Source organism: Mobula birostris, chromosome 10 (assembly GCF_030028105.1).
Source record: "Mobula birostris isolate sMobBir1 chromosome 10, sMobBir1.hap1, whole genome shotgun sequence".
NCBI classification, from domain to species: domain Eukaryota; kingdom Metazoa; phylum Chordata; class Chondrichthyes; order Myliobatiformes; family Myliobatidae; genus Mobula; species Mobula birostris.
In genome coordinates this window covers 80566230-80589497 of record NC_092379.1, presented here as the reverse complement: position 1 = coordinate 80589497, position 23268 = coordinate 80566230, and the positions used below count along the sequence as shown (strand labels likewise).

General features: G+C 38.0%; 1 protein-coding gene across 5 annotated transcripts in view; it reads left to right on the top strand.

The window, feature by feature from the left end:
* diaph2 (diaphanous-related formin 2) overlaps nt 1-23268 on the top strand; it is a 631396-nt gene that overhangs the window by 69289 nt on the left and 538839 nt on the right. For 4 of the 5 annotated variants that reach the window (XM_072270521.1, XM_072270519.1, XM_072270520.1 and 1 more), the window contains 2 exons: nt 7449-7553; nt 13878-13898. In XM_072270521.1, the coding sequence (XP_072126622.1) occupies nt 7449-7553; nt 13878-13898 (126 nt within the window). The remainder of the gene's footprint in view (nt 1-7448; nt 7554-13877; nt 13899-23268) is intronic. The other variant, XM_072270518.1, reaches the window with a different exon arrangement.

Here is a 23268-nt window from a genome sequence, read left to right as displayed (position 1 = left end):
TTAATTAAGTGCCGCCGGACACGTAAATGTCGGCCCAGATCAGAGGTGACGCAATCGGCAATCGAGGAAGCTGCTAGACAGGAAATTGAAGGAAAGGATTGTGTACATTTGGAAAGGTGAGGCCTCCTTTGAAACAGTCAGGAAGGCTTTGTACAGGGGACATCATGCCTGACTTACTTGAACATATAACATAGGACATTACAGTACTGTACAGGCCATTTGGCCTATGATGTTGTACTGACAAGTCCTGTCATCTCAATAGTGCTCGAATAGGGTAAGGTGTAGACACTATCTACATGGACTTCAGTTTTGCATTTGATAAAATCACTCATGGAAGATTAATTTAGAAAATAAGGATGCATGGGATCTAGGGCAAATTGAAAGTTTGGATTCAGAACTGCCTTACTATACAAGAAAAAGTGGTGTTGGAAGGCTGTTATTCTGGGCTGGAAGGCTGTGCTGGCTGGAGGTTCATCACCAGTGATATTCTGTAAGGAGTTGTCCTGGGTCCTCTGTACTGTATATTCATGATTTGGATGAAAGCTTAGATGGGTAGGTTAGCACGTTTGTGGATGACACCAGGTTCAGTGGAGTTCTAGACATTGTAAAGGACTATCAAAGAATACAACAGGATATAGAATCATTATAGATATGAGTAGAGAAGTGGCTATTGAGGTGTTGTATTATAGGTGGTCAAATGAAAGGAGAAAATGTCCATTTAATGACGAACCCCCTTAATAGCATTGAAGTACAGAGGGTTCTTAGGGTTCAAGTTTATTGTCATTCAACCATATACATGTATACTGTGGAATGAAACAATGTTCTTGACCAAGGTGTACAGCGCAATACATTTAAGTCATACAATGCATAAAGTAATATTACCACAAATAAATTAACAAATAATAAGATGCATTTACAATACAAGTCAGAAAGTAAACAGTGTACACTACTTGTGCTCATACATGCTGAGACTTGGGTGGGAGCAGGGAGTTCAGTAGCATCACAGCCCGTGGAAGGAAGCCGTTTCCCATCCCAACTGTACCTCTGGCCTGATGGTAGTGGATCAAGGAGATTGCTGGATGGATGTGAGGGATTGTTAACAATGTTAAGGGCCCTGCATGTGCAACGCTCCTGTTAAATGTTTTGGATGGGTGGAAGAGACCATAGTTCACTGAAAGTAGTGGTGCAAGTGGATAAGTTGGTAAAGAAGGTGCATGGAATGCTTGACTTTATTAGTAGGGGTTTTGGAAGTTAAAAGGAAGTCAGTATTAAACAGACCAACTGAGAGTATTGTATGCAGTTGTGGTCGCACTGTTATAGGAAGAATGTGGAGATTGTGGAAAAGGTGCAAGAGAAGTTTACCAGGGTGTTGCCTGGATTAGAAAGTATGAAGTTGGACAAACTAAATTCATGAAGAGAAACATAGCCTCCTTTTCTTTGATGGGGGGAGGGGTGCTGTTGACGTATGAGGCCTTCTGTGACGTATGTTTTGCCCTGTTCATAAAATACACAAAATAATCTTCAGCAATAGGCAAAACAATGGCCTTCACTTGCTGCCAGAGGAAAAAGAATGTTTCTGACACTATTAATTTTAATAATTTATGAAGAAATCATGAAATTTAAAACAAAACTGAGAACTTTAAAGGACTCAAAAATAAATTCAGCTAGCATACAGAGTTCAAGATAAATTTATTATTGAAGTGTTCTGTCACCATATACTACCAAGAGATTGATTTTCTAGCAGGCGCTCACAGTAGATATAATAGAATCAATGAAAAGTTATGCACAAACTGTGGTTTCCAGTTAATTTGGACCCATCAGGGCCAGTACATTTAAGTTCAATTAAGTAATTGCCTTAGCTGAAGTTTCATTGAAATAGTTAAAAAACATACAAAAAGACAAACTACAGTCTAACTAAGTAACAAATTATGTATTAAAATGAAATACAAAATAAGTTAGAACACTAGCAAAACTACTACAGTATTGTAAAACTATATTAGTTCCTATTAGTTATCGATGGAGGAATTCAGCCTGTGTATGCTGACATGTTCTTTTGAGTGACTGTATATGAACATATTCAGCATAGACAGCTAGTGCAGATAGCAGATAGTGGACTATCTTCAAATGGTGCTTTCAGCTGTTCTGAGTTATCTTACTGTTTTTTACTCGCCAGCTATCAGTGAGAAAATTCAATGCTTTTTGAACACAAACATGTAAGTGACGCGATTTAAAAGCAGTCACTCTAAGCAGGGTGTACTGTCTAATGGCCACACAAGTGCTTGCAAGTAATGCTAGTTAGAAACTGTTCAACAACAGTCTCTTGTTCCAATTAAATGGCATAGTGTCCAAATAAACGAAGGGAATCCCAGCTATTTTCTCGATTTGTTTTTGTCCTTTGAGATGTCCCAAATAAGTAGCTGCCCTGATTAACTGATGGCCCAATTAACCAGAATAATTTGTCAGTACAGTGCAATGTGTAAAAGGCAAATTGCTAATATAAAAAGCAAATAACATTTCAGAAATAATACTGAGAACATGAGCAGTAGAGTATTGAAAATGAGTCCATAGATTGTGGAATCAGTTCAGTGTTGAGGTGAGTTATCCATGTTGGTTCAGGACCCTGATGGTTGAAGCGTAATAACTGTTCCTGAATTTGTGTGGGACCTAAGGCCCCTGTACCTCCTTCCCGGTAGCAGCAGTAAGTAAAGAGCATCGTCTAGATAGTGAGGTTCCTCAATGGATGCTGGTTTTTGTGGCAACACTCCTTGTAGATGCGGCTCAAAAGAGATTTCCCAGGGAACTACATCCATTGGAACTACATCTATTTGAAGTGCATCTAGCTGCAGCTCCTTGAAGACCATGTTAGAAATCTGGAGCAGCAGCTGGATGACCTTTGGCTTGTACGGGAGAGTGAGGAGATCATCGATCAGAGTTACAGGGAAGTAGTCACCCCAGAGTTGCAGGAAGTGAGTAGCTGGGTGACTGTCAGGAGAAACGGAAATGTGAATAGGCAGTTGGCGCAGAGCATCCCTGTAGCCTTTCCCCTCAATAAGTATTCTGTTTTGGATATTGTTGAGGGGGTTGACCTCCCAGGGGAATGCCATTGGCACCAGATTACTAGCACTGAGCATGGGTCTGTGGTGCAGGAGGGGAAGAGGGGAGTTGTAGTGAAAAGGTATTCAATAGAGGAACAGTCAGGAGGTTCTGTGGATGTGCACAGGACACCCAGATGGTATGTTAGCTCCCAAGTGCCAGGGTCAGGGATGTCTCGGATCACATCCACAGCGTTTTGGAGGGGGAGGGAGAGCTGCCAGATGTCTTAGTACATAAGGAAAAGCAAAGAGGTCTTGAAGAGAGAATTTAGAGAGCAAGGCAGAAAGCTGAGAAGCAGGACCTCCAGTGTAGTAATTTCTGGATTGCTATCAGTGCCCTGTGCTAGTGAGGGAAGAAACAGGATGATTTGGCAGATAAATACATGGCTGAGAAGCTAGTGCAGGGGGCAGGGCTTCAGGATCTTGGATCATTCTGGGGGAGGTATGACCTGTACAAAAGTGACTGGTTGCACCTGAACCTCAGGGGGACCAATATTCCCGAAGGTAGGTTTATTAGAAAAGTTGGGGAGGGTTTAAACTAATTTGGTGAGGGTTGGGAACTGGATTGAAGAGACTCAGGATAGGACTGATGGTTTTATTTTTTTAAAAAAAAGCAAAGATTGTTTACAGTCAGGCCGTCAGGAAGTCAGGAAGGGCTAGCAGATGAAAGGGCAAAATTGTAGCCAGCAGGTGCATTAAGTGCATTAGTGCATTAAGGCCATCAGTGCATTAAGGATGCAGAATCAAAAAGTGTAGCAAATACTGTACCCAGAAGTGTTATATCTCAGTGCATGTAGTACAAGAAATGAGGTGGATGATCTTGTTGTACTATTACAGATTGTCAGATATGCAGTGTAATTGTGGCTGAAGGATGGTTGGTTGTATGTCCAATATTACATGTTATATTGGAGGGATAGGAAGATGGGGAAGAGGGGTGGCATAGCTTTGCTGGTGAAGGATGGCATCAAATCAGTAGAAAGATGTGGCATAGGATCAGAAGATTTTGAATCCTTGTGGGTTGAGTTAAGAAACTGCAAGGTAAAAGGACCCTGATAGCAGTTATATACAGGCCTCCCAACAGTAGATGCGATGTGGACCACATCTTACAACAGGAAATATAAAAGGTGTGTCAAAAGGTCAATGTTATGATAGTAATGGGAGATTTTAACATGCAGGCCATTTGGGGAAATCAGGTTGGTAATAGATCTCGAAATGAGTTTTATTGTTTGTGTGACAAAAGACCAAGTTATCAGAAGATTGATGCCAATAAGGGTGATAAGAGAGACAATGGGGAAACATTCAAAATGCTAATAAGAGAGAGAGAGGAGAGAGTTTAACGAAAAGAGACACAGTTCCGAGTATTGTCAGACCGGTTGCTTTGAACCTGAACTGTTTGAAGTTTGATGGACAGGCGATACCCCAGCAGGGGGATAAAAGGAACAGGTTCACTAAGGCAAGGGACACACCACGACACCACGAGATAACAAGACCCTGGAAGTGTGGTGTGCCCCCCCCCCACAAGTTGGTGGGAGTTTTGGAGGTCTGATCTCGCGGGACCGACCATAGACGCACAGGGTGAAAAGGGTACGATCAACGGGAACCTGGTGTGTGTGTCCGCCCTTGCCTGGGTGCCGGGTTCACCGCAGAAGAACGATCGTATCTGGAACGGAGGGGTCACAGTCGGTGACCTCAGAAGACATTAAAAGAGCTTGCGCCGAAAGCTAACTGCGAAGATCAAAGGTCTGTCTGAATCCGATTTGCATATTCTCTCTCCAACGGCACAACAGCGATTGCTGCGAACTGTACTAAGCTGAACTGAACTCTGCGTCACTTGAGACTGATCATTTTACCCCTAGACTGCGATAGAGCTTGATTGATTCCTATTATCCTAGTCCTGTGTACATGTGTGTTTTATCATTGCTAACCTGTTGCATTTATATCCTTATGATTAGAGTACTGTGTTACTTATTTCTTTAATAAAACTTTCTTAGTTCCAGTAATCCAGACTCCAACTAAGTGGTCCATTTCTACTAGTTTGGCAACCCAGTTACGGGGTACGTAACAAATGGCTATGAGATGGCTTTTTAGAATAGTTTGTCGTTGAGCCTACTAGGGGATCAGCTATACTGGATTGGGTGTTATGTAATGTACTGGAGGCAATTAGGGAGCTTAAGGTAAAAACCCTTAGGAGGCAGTGATCACAGTATGATTGAGTTCAACTTGAAATTTGTTAGGGAGAAAGTAAAGTCTGACGTAGCAGTATTTCAGTGGAATAAAAGAAATTAGTGGGATGAGAGAGGAGTAGTGTATATTGGAAGGAGCAGCTGGCAGGGATGACAGTAGAGCAGCAATGGTGTGAGTTTCTGGGGAAAAATGAGGAAGATACAGGATAGATGTATTCTTAAAAAATGAAATACTTAAATGGCAAAATAGTACAACCATGTCTGTCAAGGGAAGTCAAAGCTAATGTAAAAGCAAAAAAGAGGGCATACAACAAAACAAAATTTAGCTGGAAGTAAAAAGATTTGTAACTTGCAGTCTTCAGAGTTTAAATTAAAACTCTTGAAGTTTTAGGTATAATGTCACAGGTATGAATTAATGACACTTATATACAAAATTGAGGTCAATCATTCTTCAAATATAGATTTATCAAAGATATGCCATACCAATGACACAGTATGGTAGACATTTAGATTGTGTGTGTGTGTGTGTGTGTGTGTGTGTGTGTGTATGTATTACCCATTACCCCTATTTGTTAATTTTTTTGGGGGCTTATGGGGAGAATATTTTTTCCTTCCCACCATGGATGAAAAAGAATTAAGGTAGAATGGAAAATCCATATTGGAGAAGTGAAATTCCAATTTATTATGGGTGCACTTGCATCTAAATTAATTGGGTAAATTTATGTTTGGCTCACTTATTTTGGGGAAATGAGTTTGTGAAATCAAGAAGATTGTATTTTTGATATGTTGTTAACTATTTAAATCTAATGACCATGGGCCAGGCTTTTTTAGAACCTAATGAATGCAGTTTTCGAAGGAAAGTGAAAATGCCTGATCTGGCAAAAGATTACAGGTTAAGTACCCATTATTTGAAATGCTTGGGGCTGGAAGTGGTCTCGATTTTCGATTTTTTTTTAGATCTTGGAATATATATGAGGTAGCTTGGGATTGCTATCATTTCCGACTCTGATTTTGTTGTCCCAGTAAGCAGTCTTTGTTTTACAAATCTTCATCACACGTATTTGACAGTAAAAATTATTACATGTCTTTAAAAAGATGAAATTATAATGTGTGCAGAGTAACAAAAGCCGCACAGCAGCTTTGGGTGAATACCTGAATCAACTGTTGAACAACAAACAGTAGGCTTTTAGTTTCCACCTATGATGCTGTCTTGTGGATAAAAAGTTGCGGTCCACTCCTTCTAGGTTTTTTGTAAGGTATAAAAACAATCCACTTTGTAGATGTGGCCTGTTGTTAGACTTCCATAATAAGCAGATGCTTTAAGAATTTAATGCCTTACTTTTTAAATTTATTCAACCCAGCCTGCTGAATATTTACAATTACCTTCAATTTTCAGTTGGTTGTGATAGATCTTTGCTTGTTTAATGATCAGCATATCATTAAGTAGCATATGTTCACTCCACTGACGATACATGATCAAGAACTTCACTTTTTGCTTTATATCATGTTTTTCTATTTTTCATTAATTTTTGCCCATTATGTATATGTAAGGTTACTTCTCAGAACTGTCTGTGGTGCACATCATCTGGGAACCTCCCAGTGTCTTGTGGAATTTTCCATTTGCGACAGTATGTCAGCACTTAAAAAAACAGATTTTGGTAGCTTTTGGATTTTGGAATTTCTGATCATTTCAACCTATACCATTCATGCACTTTGTGTGTCAGAAGGAACAGAAGTGCCTTCCACTGTGTTGCTTTTCTTTGGCCTTCCAGCATATCCATTTTCCAATCATTTTTCATCTTTTCTAAAGTTCTACCCATCATTACCCACAGCCACCTTTAGATTGCAGGAATATTTTCCAACTTGAAAGGTGAGTTTAAAGCTATGCCTTGGTTGTGGCTGATTAACTCACTGTTGACTAAGATAAATATAGTGATGTTGAGGATGATGAGAATATTGATCAAGTAAAAATTGTTAGACTTGGTGTTTGCTTCAGCTTGTATTTGGTATAGTTCATTCACTTGGATGAAGTGACTACTGCTAATGTAATGCATTATGTTCAAGGTGAAATTTATTTTTAGGTACATTTTTGAGAATAATGTTGGCTTGTGTCAGGATGCTTTGAGAATGAACATTGTACTTAATTTGTTCCCTTCCTCTATTCTGTTAACAGGAAGACATGAATCTCAATGAGGATCGTAAAGTTCCACTCAGAGGGAAAGATCTGACAACAAAAAGAGAAATGGTTGTTCAGTATATATCTGCAACTGCCAAATCGGTAAGACCTTCTTGAAACTAAATTTGTCACTTTTTGGACAACATGATAGTGGCAGTTTGCAGTTAGATGTTAGCTTAATTGATCTGCTTGCTTTTGATGAACTGCAATCCATGGTTGCTGCCTGAATCTGTCCTCTTTCATGCTTAAGCCTGCTGCCTGATCATATGTTTTAGAAATGTCTTCTACCATGAATAAATTGATGATGAGGATTTGATGTCCATCACTCAACATAATCTGAAATGTGATACTTTTACTCCTACCAATAACTTGCATCCCTCGCATCTTCTGCCTTGGCGATAATCCAAGTGATTTTCGAATCTTGGGTGGTGTGTTTTATGCTTCCAGTGGGCCTTTAAGTCCAGTTGCACTTTCCACATGCAAAATGTAATTTCAGTTGATGAATGTAATGGTCATTTTTGCTAAAACCAGGCAATTGCACATTGAAGTGAGTTACTGTGAAATTATTGAGCGAAGTGGATCTGAGTTTTACCCAAGTTCCTGTTTTTTTTTTGAAAATGCTTATCTTACAACCCAGTAAATGTTTACTGTTGTTGACACTTTAGTGAGATGAATTACGCAACACAAAATTCATACAGCATAATAATTAATTAAGCACCACCCAAAACAAAATTGAGGTATTTTCAAATGGTATTTGCATCAAACATTTTAATGATTTTTGTTTTGAAAGAAGCTGAGCGTAGTATCAGTTTTCCTAATATGCAGATAGAACAAGCTTGTGGTGCCACTGATGGAACTGCTGCCTCACAGCTCCATCTATCCAGTTTTTAGCAGGCTTGTGGAATTTTTATGTTCCTCACGGCCATGTGGTTTTCTTCTGAATTTTAGGATTTCCTCCCATATCCTAACTATGTGTGAATTGCCAGACTTATTGGCCACTGTAGGGATATAGTGAGTGGTCTCACATTGAGAAGTTGATGGCAATGTGGGGAAAATGAGATGAGTGTAGATTTTATATATAGACACTTGATGTACCAGTAAGTTGTTGGGCCTGTTTCTGTGGTGTATTACTTTAAATGTGGAATGTTGCTGAAGTAAAATAAATCATAACAGTTGTTCTTGGTATCCAAGAACAGAAATATATTGCAAGGGATAACGAAAGTTGCTGCAAGTGTGAACATTCACATTGAGCATGAGGTGTATTCTGATATTTTTCTATTTTTCATTTGAATTCAATTGGGTAACCAAATGCTTTGGGAGCATTGCAGTTGTTCCTTGGTTTATAATTTTCCAAGCAACCAAAGCATGTGCTGGGGGTGGGATACTGATAGTTATTTTTCCCATCCACCTTATACGTAAGTGCACATTTCAATTACTACAATGAGAAACATTCTCATTCTTTTTTATATATAAATAACTAGCTAATGTTTACTAACTTTTTAAAGCAACTCCTCAAATTGAGATTTTTAAAAATATTAAAACATGCTCAACTCCCCAGAGACGCAGCTAACCCATGCAACAGAACTAAGTGGCATGCCAGCTGGAGGCATTAATGCGGAATTTTTGAATACTATTTGCTCAGAAAAAAGTGGTTTCAGTTCATAATTAATTTTGTATTTTCATATTCATTTGGATCTGCTTTGCTCTTCAGCTGATTTAAAGTACTTCAATACTGCATGCACTTTTGCTTTACTAAAATGGCAGAATTAATGTTACTGTCTATATTGCTGAGAAGAGTTCCTAATCTGTGCCTATGGTAAATATATAGAACATAGAATAGTACAGCACAGTACAGGCCCTTCAGCCCACAATGTTGTGCTGACCCTCAAACCCTGCCTCCCATATAACACCCCACCTTACATTCCTCCATACATGTCCAGTAGTCTCTTAAACTTCACTAGTGTATCTGCCTCCACCACTGACTCATGCAGTGCATTCCATGCACCAACCACTCTCTGAATAAAAAAACCTTCCTCTAATATCTCCCTTGAACTTCCCACCCCTTACCTTAAAGCCATGTCCTTTTGTATTGAGCAGTGGTGCCCTGGGGAAGAGGCGCTGGCTATCCACTCTTATCTATTCCTCTTATTATCTTGTACACCTCTATCATGTCTCCTCTCATCCTTCTCTCAAGAATATTTTTAATCAATCCTCATTACTGCATACAGTATAGGAATATCAGTTTATTGTCACACTGTTTCTCAGGTTTACCTATTTGCCATTGTCAACATACTTTTGAAATCCTTTGTTATGGCAGAGGCAATTAGATTCATGCTCCAATGGGCTTGTGACCTGTGCATATTGCTGTTGATGGACCACATATTTGTTGAAATGGGTAGATGCATTTATATGGAATCATTTAAGCTGTTTGTGCATTTTACATCAGTATTCAATAAAATCATGATAGCTCGATGCCAATATTGCAATTTTGAAGTCCTTTTTTTTAAAAAAAGTCTTGAGTTAAAAATCAAAGAGAAAACAGTGTTCATTAGAAAGAAGCAATGTAGAATTGTTCTTCAGTTACAATTTTAAATAACGCATGATTTTTACATTTGAGTTAAAAATATTACTTGATTTTCCTTCAGCCCAGAGGATCTAACCAGTTAAATACTACTGAGAGATTCCATTAAATTTCATTGGTGTAGGATTGCAGAGAGGATGTACAAACTTCACTCGGATAGCTTCAGACCTCTGATCACTTGGATTTCTTCCCACATCCCAAAAGTGTGCTAATTGGTAGTTAAATTGACCACTCTATTACCCTAATTTAGGAGAGAGACAGGAAAGTGATGTTGATGGATGTGGATACTGAACTAAGTGGCCACATCAGTATGAAGTTGGTTTTGTTATTAAAATATAATAGCTTTCTATTCAATTGTTAAGTGAAACCTATCACAAATTTGCAATAGCCTCAAAGGTCTATAATAAATGAGCACTTGCCCTCCCCTCATCCTTTCTCACTTAGTTTTTGATTGTATGCTGAATGTTGCTTGCTTTATTGAAACAGGCTGATATTGGGATTTTTCTTATCAGCTGCCTCAGATGGCTTCAAATTCTTAAACCTACTTTTGAAACATTATACTTCTTTCTCCATTGGTCAGATTTTGCTTTCTTTGCTTGCTTTCTTGATGTTTTGTGATTTTATTATCCTAAGTTATCTGTGCTGCCTTTGCTGTAATGCATTAGTAAAATGTCAAAAAAGTATGATTGGAAAGAAATCTGTCTGGTTTGGGGTTAATCTTATCATTTTAATACCAAGCAGACATGCACTGCAACTTGTATAGGTTGAGGTAAATTGAATTTAAAATTCAATTTCAGTTTTGAGTGATTTGTGTTTCAGTGAACTGTTATTCAGTGAATTAATGTTATTGTCTAATAAAGAAATATGAATTAACCGTGTAAAAAGCACAGATAGCTCGGATCATTGTGAAAATATCTGAATATATAATTTGAAAAATGCAATTTCAGGGAATACATGGTAGCTGATAAACAGCAATATACAGTAGTGTATTGATGATCACTCATGCATTTTGACATAGGTAAAATATATCTGAATAGTCATATTAATTATACCAATAAGCACAGTTTGGCAGTTTTTTTGTAAAATGTTACCAAGTTGTCAGCTGAGCTCAACATTGATTTTTTTCAAACTTTGGAAGTAGAGCGATTAATAGTATAATAATGTTCATTCATTTTGTGAAATCCGACACATTTTGTATTATAAGTGCACACATTTTAATTCTGACATTAATTTATTAGGAAAATAATGAGTTACCCCTCTGGCTGTTCCTTCTCAACTAGGGCTTGGCTAATGTGGAATAATATGATCACTAATGCAATAGCTGTACCCACCTTGCACTGTGTGTGAGATTATTTGTAGGCATCCATGTCAATATAATTGACTGATTGATATTCTTGCCTTATACCAGTTAATTTTGCTATTAAAAATAGTAAAAATATTTCTCAGTTCATTCCAAAGAGGATGAAATAGAATTTCAAATGTTACAAAATCAGATTTATTATCGGTGATATGAAGTGAAATATATTATTTTGAGGCAACAGTGGAGCAAAGATTTGAAAATACATAAATTACAAAAATAGTGCAAAACAAAAGAGAGATGGTGTTCATAAGTTCATGGACCGTTTGGAAATCTGGTGGTGGAGGGGAAGAAGCTGTTCCTAAATAGTTAAGTGTGGGTCTTCAGGCTCCTGTACCACCTTCCCAATGGTAGAAATAAAAGGACATTCCTCTGGTGATGGTTCTTAATGATGGATGCCATCTTGAGGAACAGCCTCTTTAAGATGTCCTTGATGGTAAGGAGTGTTGTGCTTGTGATCAAGCTGGAAGAGTTTATGATCTTTTACAGCCTACTGTGGTCCTATGAATTGAAGGCTGCATACCAGACTGTAATACAACCAGTAAAATACTCTCCATCTCTGCAATTAAGCAGTCCTTTGTCTTAACCTGTTAGCAGTTTGGACTTGACTTTAATTGTAAGCCTTTAGTGAAGAATTCAACTTGGCTTTCATGATCCATAAGTTTTGTTGCAACTCAAAATTTAAATTACTTTGGTGCCTTTCTTTCCTGAAGCCAGTAGGAGTTTCTGATAGCTGTTGCTTTTGATCCTTTATGATAACTTGGACTGAAGTTAAGCTATTGAGCCATTGGTTTTCCACCTTTGGCATGTTTTATAATAAAGTCAGCACATCCAGTCTCCCTCTTATCCTTAGGAATAGTGCCATTTTCAATACTTGGCAGTAAAGGTAAAGTCATTCAATTTATCTCTGGAAGTCATGGTTTAATCATGGGCTAGACCAGTAGAGATAGGTTATACATTGTTTTGCAAAGTAAAGAGCCAGAACGTGTTCTGTCTGATCCACTTCCTGTGCTCTTCCATATTAATATCTTTATTCTGTTGCTCCTCATAGCATTGTCCTCTCTTCTGCCAAAGGGATGGAATGGGTCCTTTGAGATGCCACGATAGCATAGTAGTGTGACGCTATTACAGTTTAGGGTGTTCTGGAGTCTGAGTTCAATTCTGGTGCTGTTCCGTAAGGGGTCTCTGAGTATCCTCCCTTGGGATACACGGGTATTTTCCCAGGGGCTCTGGTTTCCTCTCGCAGTCCAATGGTAATTTAATTGGTCATTGTAAATTGTCCCATTGTTAGGTTAGGGTTGATCAGGTTTGTTGGGGAGTGTGGCTCGAAAGGGCAGAAAGGCCTACTCAGCGTAGTTTCATTAAAATAAATATTAATAAAATTTTTAAATAAAATTAATAAAATGAAGTAAATTGATTTAGAATAATACAAACAAAAATTAAAGGTCCAGATTAAGTACTTATTCAAATTCATTTAAAACTTTTAATTAATAACTTGTATTAAAATGAAATTAAGATCAATTAGAATGTCATATTTTTGTACAACCATGCATGACCATGGTAGTGCAGAACACTGATGCATTTAGTAGAGCTAGCCAGTTCTCCAAAGAATTGCAGATTAGCTATCAGTATGTTCCACTTCACCAATGATATATAGTATTGGACTTAGGTTTGCTAAGCATTTCAGATAGCATCCAGTTTTGTTTCTCATAGCTCAGGCTATTTTTGACTTTCATGTCACATTTAAAGCTTCCATAAAGTAAACTTTATAAAGTAAACAAGCTAAGTTGATTTGTTCGTGATGAACTCCTCTTACTGATGTCAGATTAGCAATAATGAGCAGCAAAAAAGGGCTTAATTAACATATTTGACATTTTTTTTTGATTCAATAAAGTGTTTGCATAATATACATGTGGAAAGACAGTATCACAATTGAAAAAATCAAGATTTGAAATTGGCTGTACTAGTTGATATTTTAAATATACTCTCAATTTCGGATTCATTTTATGGGTCATTCGAAAACTGAATTTCTTTTGGGTTTGGTGAACACCTTGTTGAATAGGAAACAGCTTTTTTTCTGGAAGTACTGCATCAGTCATATAAATAAACAATTATTCTAAATTGGGTTCAATGAAAGTTGACATGGAGGATACATATGAGATTGTCGCATGATCTCAATATTGAGGTTATATGTAGTGTTTTTTTTGGATTAAAATTTTAAACCATCAAATCACCACATATATGCATGAAAATTGGTAACATTTTACTGTGAAACCTGCTGAAATTAAAATAGAAAATAGTCAATCTGTAATATTTTCTAAATCAGATCAGCATGATAAGTTCCTTGTTCAGTATTACTAATGCTGCAACTAAACTGCATTGTAATTAAGCATTGAAAAGCTGTGCTCACTAATAATGTTGCTGTTTTGTTAATTTTTTTGCCCCTCCCAACAATATTAATTTACACTGCATTAACCACTGCATTCAGATAACCGGAAGCAAAGTGTCGGTGAGTACTGTTAACTAGTTTCATTTATTCATGGAACAGCCTGTTACAGGCTTATTGATTAAATATTAGTTGGAATTTATTCAAATACACTCGTTATTCAATAAACAATAAATAATTGGATGAATTTGACCTATTGTTAGTGTTTGAGATTCACTTGGAAATAATTGGTCCTGGTGCATTGGAAATTTTATTAAGGAGATGTGCATTTGGATTTTAATAAAATTGTAAGGCATCATTTATTGCCAATGTTTATCATTTTGCAGCTGCGATTGAAAAGTTCATCAAAACTGTATTTTAAACTTTTTTTATGTTTATGTATTTTAAGGAACATCTTCATAATTTCTTTCATCATTGTTTAGTCTCATTCATTTCTGAGGTAATTCCTTGTCTTCATTAACTCAGTTTAAACAAACCATGATCCTGCAGGTATGGGATGAGAGAAACAGTTTGATCTTTTTTCCTTTGTAAATTAAAGTTTTTTTTTGTCCAGATGTTGCTGGCATTTCTTAATACAATTGTAGGAAATGTGCAAATCTGAAAGCCTCAGTCTTAAAGCTATTGGGAGTCCGCTCTTGTATCCTGTGCCAGGTTACATCTACTGTAGGGTTCAGAAGACCATTCAATGGAATGAGCTTTGCAATGTTCTTGTGGACATAAACGCAGAAAATTGTGGAAATCCTCAGGATGTGTTGGAGCATCTATAGAAAATCACGGGTTAATGTTTTGTCATGGAATGGTCTTTCAGTAAAATATTAGCTGTATTTCTGGTTCCACAAAACTACCCTGACTTGTTGAGGATGTCCAGCAGCTACTGACCTATTTGTATTTAAGAATAAGTTATTTCCATTATTTGATCTTATGTTTTCAAAAGTGTGTATGATTTCATTATTTTATTTCATGATTTGAAAGCTCCAAAATGTTAGTGGACTTGACAATGTAAATGTAATGAGGTTTCCATGTGGGGTAATTTGAAAGATCAAAGTAACTGGATAATGGCGGTAAGTTTTTCCTTTTCAGCTGTAGTTGGAATCAGTTAAATTCTTTGTTACAGGGTCCTGAGGATACTGAGTAGTTTGATTTTTGGCGATAAGTATATGAACAGTTATAGGGATAGGTGATGAAAATTGAATTGACTTCATAGATCAGTTTATCTATGATGTTGAATGGAGGAACGAGTTTGAGGAGTTGCTTGCTGTATTTGAAAATAACTTGTGTTTTGCACATAAGGTCGGAAAGCTTTGATAGATTTTGATCTTATATGCAAAAGTTTGATCTAAGTATGTAGGGCAGCAAAAATGCCCTTCACTACTTATCCCTTCGTTAATCAGTAACCTATTAATTCCCCATGTGTACCTGCATCTGCACTGTGGAAAATCCCGTATTGGCTATCTACAAGACAATGCAGAGATGGCAATAAAACTTTATAGAAATTTAATAACATCCTTTTTTTTTGGACATATCTGTCTTCTCGATTTCAACTGGTCTTTAAACTGCAGTTGTGCCATTTGTATCATTGTTTTCTCCATCCCTACTGGCACGTTACACTTTGATCACATCCTTCGCCCCTTCAGTCTCTGATAGCTGAAACTATCAATAATCGATATTAGTAGTAATTCTGCAGCAGCGTCACAGCAAGATAACTTTGTTTCAGGTTCGTAGGCAACAGTTCACATTCCATGCCATGATGGGAGATTGTCAGAATAATCTGACAACCAGTCTCTTTGATCGATCTACATACAGGAAGGTTTGGGCTGGCCTCTGTTTGAATAGCTGCAAGGACCTTGCTCAGGTAGCACACCCTCACAGACTATCCTTTCAATTGCTGACCTAATCACAAAAAGGCCCCAGCTCATTTGTGTTCACTCCCTATTCTGGCAAGGGTGGCTGCCTTTAGATACTGTATGCATTTTTTTTCTCTCTATCAGTCTATCTTGCCATCGAAGTTGTAGAATGACGAGGGGCTGAACCTGCCATAACTCTGATCCCTCCCATCTGTTTTCCCAATATCTTTCTATTCTGATCTGTATAGCTAATCATCTACCTTCCAGAGCCAGCAGTCATTACTAAGTGCCATTCCCGTTATGTTTTATCACGTTAGTCACAGCTTGCTGTCATACTCTGCTTTCTGCGTTCACTTTTCCATTCCTTTTCATTCGCAGGTCTTCAATCAAGAGGTTGATGGTTGTTATTTAAATTTCTTGCAGCAAGATTGTTAGTGGGCTGACTCACTTGGTCTTCCTTCTCCCTCTGGTTCTCTGTGGTCAGCAGTGGTGAACTCTCATTTTACCTGACACATCCTCTACTTGAAGCACATTGTACATTTGTGTTCTTGGAGACGGGAATGACCTGAATCCTGGTCCGTCTCATTTGCATTTTACGAGACACATGCCATGAGATGCCATGACTATATCTCAACTTCCCCAATTTCCCAAAATGCCAATTTCTTTCTGAAATGTGGGAATCCTGTATCTGGAATAGAGACTCTTGTATTTCCATCATCTTAACCTGGATTTCACATGGCCTATATGGAATCTGAGTTTCTCCCTCTCCAAACCCATTTCAAAGCAAAGAAATAAATATACACAAAACATAGATAAGACAAAATAAAAGTCAGTGCATGCACTTTTCTTCCTTCTGAAGCTTCAGTGAACTGAAAAATACTTGGAACATATAGTTAACACACATTAAACACGTTCTAAAGAACAGAGAAAAAGAAAAGATGGATGAATGTGGTCTCCGCACTCTCACATTCATACAGCTTCTTGAAGAAACTGCCTCTGATGACAGCCTGCAAATTCATTTCACAGTAAGTAATGCACTCTTCCTCTGGGTTAGTTGAAACACACTGCAATGCATATTTAACAAACACATGACAGACTTAGCATGCACTCACTCATGCATATTCTCCCTCTCGCACTCTCAAGTGAACACATGAATGTCTACACCTCACACTACACATTTCAGCCTCAAACCATTCACACTTTTATGGGGAGAAGGGTGCAGTACGAATGATCCCTCTGGGTGAGTTGGGAAGGAGATACCCTTTGCTTGACTCTTCCTTATCAAGTGCAGACACTGTGGTTTTCCCACTTTCATCCCACGGAGGTTTTCCTAGTCTGACCAGCCTACTGGCGTCCTGTTGCCCACCAGTAGGTTCATGAGACATCCAAATCATGCACTGTTGTTGGTTCACCCCAGTAATCGACACTTCTCACATGAGGGGTTCACTCTTATTTTTTTTTGCCTTTATATATGTTAATCTCCTGTCAAATCACAAAACCCTACTCTTAGTGCCAATTGTGTGAAATCATGTGTGCAGGTTCGGTGAGTGGGAACAGAAGACACTCGCTACTAGTAATTACCTATTTATTTAAAGGTCAAGCCAAACGATAAACATTCAGTAAACCACTTGAGTTAAACTCAGTTACAAAAACATATCTAAAATGTGTTCCCAAGTTCCCTCTTAGTGCAGCATACTTCCACTGTTTCTGTGGCACCATCCACGACCTGCTCCACGGTGACCCAGAGAGCAAACATGATCATGTGCTTTCAACACACTAGATTTGTACTCTGCCGTCGCTGTGACATTATCAGTTATATGGCAGCTAATGGGAGGAGCTGCCACACTCCTTAAACAGGCAATCCCTAGCTTAGCACAGGGGAGTCACTTTCAATGAACATGTAAGGTGGGCACTTCTTGCAACACAAGCCATCAGTTCAACAGTTATGGCATTGTTGCTATTGCTTTGGGATATGAGTGACTTGGAGATCTGGAGAAGGTAAATAATGGGGAAACGGGCATGTAACTGGTGAGTGAGTGTGGGCAGTGGGGCCTGGTTTGGAAAATTTAGGTCCTCATTTGACAACAGATTCTCTCTACTGCTACCCATAAATACAAGTTAATTCTTCCTTTCAAGTTCTGATTACCTATTAAGGTAATGCGGGATTGAGTGTTGTCACACATTTTAGTATTTGATATACTATGGTGTTAGGGGTGTTTGTGGAGGTCAGGCATTCAAAAGGATGTTGAGTTGAATATTTTCACTGTTTGGTTGCAGTTTGTTTTGAGCACTTTCAGATCAGGTGTAAAGTAGGGTTAGAATCAGTACTTTTTGCATTACTTTCCCCCGTAATGTACCCTAGATCCAAACATCTCAGTCATGCACAGTAGTTTTCCATTGTGCTATCTTTTTTCTGGTTGTATCATTTTGGAAGCGGATAGATTTAAGTTGACCATTGTCAATGGGCATATATTTGTGTGTATTAGATTTTTGAAAAACGGAGTGATCTTTAATATTGCTATTGAAGCTGTGTTCTGATTTGAGTTGACTGATTACTGTGGTTAGTGAAAGTATACAACTTTTCAACAATTTCTTTTCAAAGCTGGAATATAAAGATGAGCTTGAGCATTTCTATTTTACTTCTCTGCCAGTGTTCTGGAAAGAAAATCTTATGTTGCATTTGCACCTACTTTGAAACTTAATGTTGGCTTCTGGCTATTTAGCTTTCATCTAATGATGAAGATTTGATAATAAGTGCTGGTGGAATATACTTGATTTTATGTAGTTGTAGATGGTTTTATATTTTTAGAAAACTGTGGAGATACAAGTGCAGTAATTGTATACATCACCTTGTGATCCCTTTGAACATTTGGGTGGTTTGTTGACTTCCAAAGATTCTAGTTCTCCAGGAAGAAATTCTTTCTGGTCTCAGTCTTAACTGAAATATCCTTATCCTGTTGTTTTGACCCTGTCACCAACCTCCCCCCTCCCTCCACTCTCAACTATGCAGAAACCTCCTTATAGCACTCATCCCATTCAGAATCTCATTATATCAGCATTATATCGGGCTGACCGGAAGTGCAGTGAGAGCGGTAAGTGCAAAGGAGGGGGGCTTGCTGTTCTAGTTAACAACGGATGGTGCAATCCTGGTCATATTACGATCAAGGAACGTGTTTGTAGCCCGGATATTGAACTTTTTGCTGTTGGACTCCGGCCATATTCCACCGAGATGCAACACTGGGTGTCATGGGAGGTTGTTCCTGCCTGTGGCCATCGAACTTTGCAGCTCCTCCCGTGGAGGGTCAGACACCCTGAGCCAATAGACTGGTCCTGGACTTGTTTCCATCTGGCATAGTTTGCATATTGTTGTTTGATTGTTTGTGGTTTTGTATTGCTATAGTTGTGCTCTATTCTTGGTTGGTGCAGCTGTAACGAAACCCAATTTCCTTCAGGATCAATAAAGTATATCTATCTATCTAAAAATAACTTAAGATTAGAATAAATTTAAAAAAAAGACAAGTAGAATTGGAAATATAAGTAATGTAGCTTCAATACAAACTCAATCCTGAAAATTCTCCGCAAGTTGGGCTGTATCTATGTAGAGAAATAATGTTTTGTATCCATAGTGCTCAGTTTTCCTCTCTCCTCAAACAAAGCATAATATGACAAGGAAAGCAGTCTGGTTAGCCTGAATGTTTTGGGGAGAGGCAGGATTCAAGTGGACTCCTAAAACAGCATCGGATGTGAAAATGATTATCTTTATTCCACTTGCAACAAAACCAAGAATGTCTAGCATGGTGTCTCCTGAAGTTGCACTCAATAGGCATTTTTATTGTTCATGTGCTCACCAGTGTTAAATAATCAGAAACTGGGTCAGACCTTGTTAGTTGGGAATCCTTGTGCTTGAATTGGCCTGATTCAGATGTCATGTGCCTAGTGCCAATGGTTACCCAGAGGATTCCAGATTCTCGGGATATGGTCCAGTGAGTAGCAAGCTCTTGGGCAATATAGTAAGAAAGCCTTAAGCAAGAGGTATTGTTTTATTGTCCTGTCGAGGGTAGTATGTTCTTGAAAATGCCAGTAAAATCATTCCTGTAAACATTTTAATATAGTTTTTGCTGTAGATTCACTTTTAGTGGTGTGCCTTTAGTGCCAAGCTTTAAAAAATGGTTTGTATGTTTAATGATCATGAGGTTTAATTCTTGATTATGATAATACATAAGAAACAGCTATTAAGATAGTTGGCTAGAACTTACTGGAAAACGCCAGCACAAAGCCACAACTTTTTCTTCCACAACTTGTGCCAGGGAGTTGGGACTCCTGACACATGGAATCTAGCAGCGACCTACTGACTTCGTGCAAAGCTGTGAGGAAAAGTTTAGCCAGCTGTCAGTGCTTTCTGAAGTTTCTTGTCAGGCTTTTCAGTACATCCACATGTCTAATGAAATTAAGTTATACAAGATCATATTGCCATGATCTTGCTATTTTGGGTCAGCACAGTGCTCACCTGGAGGTCAGCATAAGGTTATCACAAAAATAAATATGTATCATTTATGTGGATGACAAGTTTTTGGCAACAAATTCTGGCCCAGATTAAACACAAGCAAAGCCAGTGTTTAGTATATTGCAATTTTGATTAAAAAATAATTAATTGGAAGCTTTCAGAAACTATGTAGGTAGTGACAATACAATGGACACAAGTAGAGTCAGATATTTGAATTTGGTATTCACTGTATTATTGGTTATGTTAAACTTTGAATTATGATATTGAAATATATAGATTTATGAATTATTTGAATAGAAAGTTCTTAGTTTGTTCTCAACTTTTCTGATGTATCAGATCTAGATTTTATTGATTAAAAATAAAGTAGGCTTGGTATAGGTCTTCAGCAAACTGAATCTGCACATTAACGAGCATAGCAGTGATGTGATTGTAACTTATTCTGGTAAGCAATATTGTTGGTATTTTATTTCTTACTGTAGGAATATATTCTTGAAAAATCTTTATTACTTCTGCCTGTGAAATAACTTGTGCAGTTAATGGCTGCAGAAGTTAAATTGCTCAAAACTCCTTAAATATTCAAAAATCACAGAAGATGTCAGATTGTTGTCACTGGGGCTGTAATTTCCTACCTAGAAAGGCCTTAACTGCATTGGCAATATTTGGTTGTAGTGTATACAAAAAGGGCAACAATTTTGCTTCTGACGTAATTTTCAGTTGTTTTGCTGTACAGCAACAAGGTAGTATTTTGTGTATTGTTAATAGCTTAAGAATTTTTGTCTTTGAATTAAATATTAATATTTGAGCTAATTTGTCAGAAATTCATACAATGGCCACATTATTCCATTGAATCTTAAGAATCTAGCTAAATAGAACACCACAGAATGTTCCTTCAAAAAAAAACCTTTGAGCAGCATGCATTAATTGTACATAAAATATATTGAGTACATTAATAGTGAAAGAAGAGGCTATAAGATCATGAGACATGGCCTATTCAACCTGTTGAGTCTGATTCGCCATTCAATCATGGCTGATTTATTTTTCCTTTTAACCCCATTTTCCTGTCTTCTCCCTGTAACACTTGATGCCCTTACTAGGCCAATTTGGTTGAGAGAAATTCTTTATTCTGATTTTTCACAACATTGTGTCAAACTTGTTTAATAACTACTGACACATATCAGAAATTATCTACATCAATGATGCTACAGTACAATTCAGACATTTTACACTGGGGAATACAGCTTATGACATTTAATGAGACTGTAGTATCAGGGCCATTATATCAGCATGGATTGAGGGTGGATTAGTGAACAGAAAGTTGGAATGAATGGGACTTTTTCAGGTGTGCAGGGAGCATTTATTGTACTGCAGAGATTGTGTTGGGGCTGCAGTTATTGCACATTTGGATTATCTTGATATGTAATACAGTATGAATTGATAGGTGGAGCGTTCGGAAGAGTGAGTTGAGTTGTGCAATGAGGTTGGAATTTTTTTCCATCTCCATTGTCCATTATCTGCAGCATACACTTTGAGATTGTGCCTGTTGCATCCCTTTGTTCTGCATAAGCGAATGTCTGAATGTTAAGTGCATCATTTTAGGATTTTACGCTTAAAAAAAATACTAACACGAAGTTTTCAGCAGGCTGAGGAACACACACCAAATGCTGGAGGAACTTTGTAAGCCAGGCAGCATTGTTCTGAGAAAGCCAAATCATTGTTCAAGTTCTGATGAGTCTTGAAGAGTTTTGGCCTGAAATGTCGACTGTACTTTTTTTCAGATGGCACCTGGCCTGCTGAGTTCCTCCAGCATTTTGTGTGTGTTGCTTGGAATTCCAGCATCTGCAGATTTTCTCTTGTTTGCAGCAGGCTGAGGAATTGGGTTGGATTATTCAAATAGGTTTCCAGAAAGTTTATAGCAAATGGATAGATTTCTAATTTGTTTTACTGTTTTATCTTGCATATGTTGGTTCATTCCATTTTCATTGGACATTTTGAACAGCTTGCGAAATAAGGCCTAGTAATAGATCTGGAAATACCATCTGTATATTTAACTTAGTATTGTGGTAAATATTAAATGAGAATTTTCGTTTCTTTTCTCTGCCTTCACATAAAAGAAATTCCTATCTTTATCCAGCTGTTACTTTGAATTGTGACCTGTGATGCTGAAAAGGGCTCAAAATCTTTGACACTTATTCTGCCATCCAAAGTGACAGAAGTTACAGTTCTTTTCAGAATCAGATTTATTATTACTGACCTATGTTGTGAAATGTTGTTTTACCACACCAGTACAGTGCCAGACATAAGAATTATTAGAAATAAAAATAGTGTAAAAGATGAATAATAAGATGGTGTTTTTTGAAAAAAATAATCATTTTCATAAGGAAAGCTAAGATCCAAAGTAGGTTAAAGTTTAATCCTGAAAGTTGTATCATTGTTTACAAATGGATTGTTTGAGCTAATTGCTTGCTGTCAGTTCTTGATTGATTGTAAGGCATTTTAGGATGGTGTGATGTTATTTAAAGCTCCATATAAATACCAGACAACAAGAAAAAAAACTGCATGTACTGGAAATCTGGAGCGACACAAAATGCAACTCAGTGCATGAGGCATTACCATTCCTATCACTATTACTATTGTCACTATTCTTATTACCCCATTATACGCCACCAGCCGGCTGGTGGCATAGTGGCATCAATGCTGGGCTTCAGGGTGAGAGGTCCCGATTCGAGTTTGAATCTAGCCAGCTCTTTTGCACGCTCTTCATCCATGCCTGAGTTGAGTGTCGAGCTAACGACTCGACCTCGTAAAAGAAAACACCTGGAGAGGGATGGGCTGCGCCAGGTCTCAGATGCCCAAGACACGCCATATGATGAGCATACCAAAAAGCTTGTCATGACGGCGCCCCGACGACTCTACCAGGTGTTAAGGGCGCGCACACGTGCGGGCACACACACACACACACACACACACACACACACACACACACACACACACACACACACACACACACACACTATAATGTCTGATGGTTACTGCACAGTTCCTCCTTGACGAGCTAATGTGATTATGATACACTCTGCTGATTACT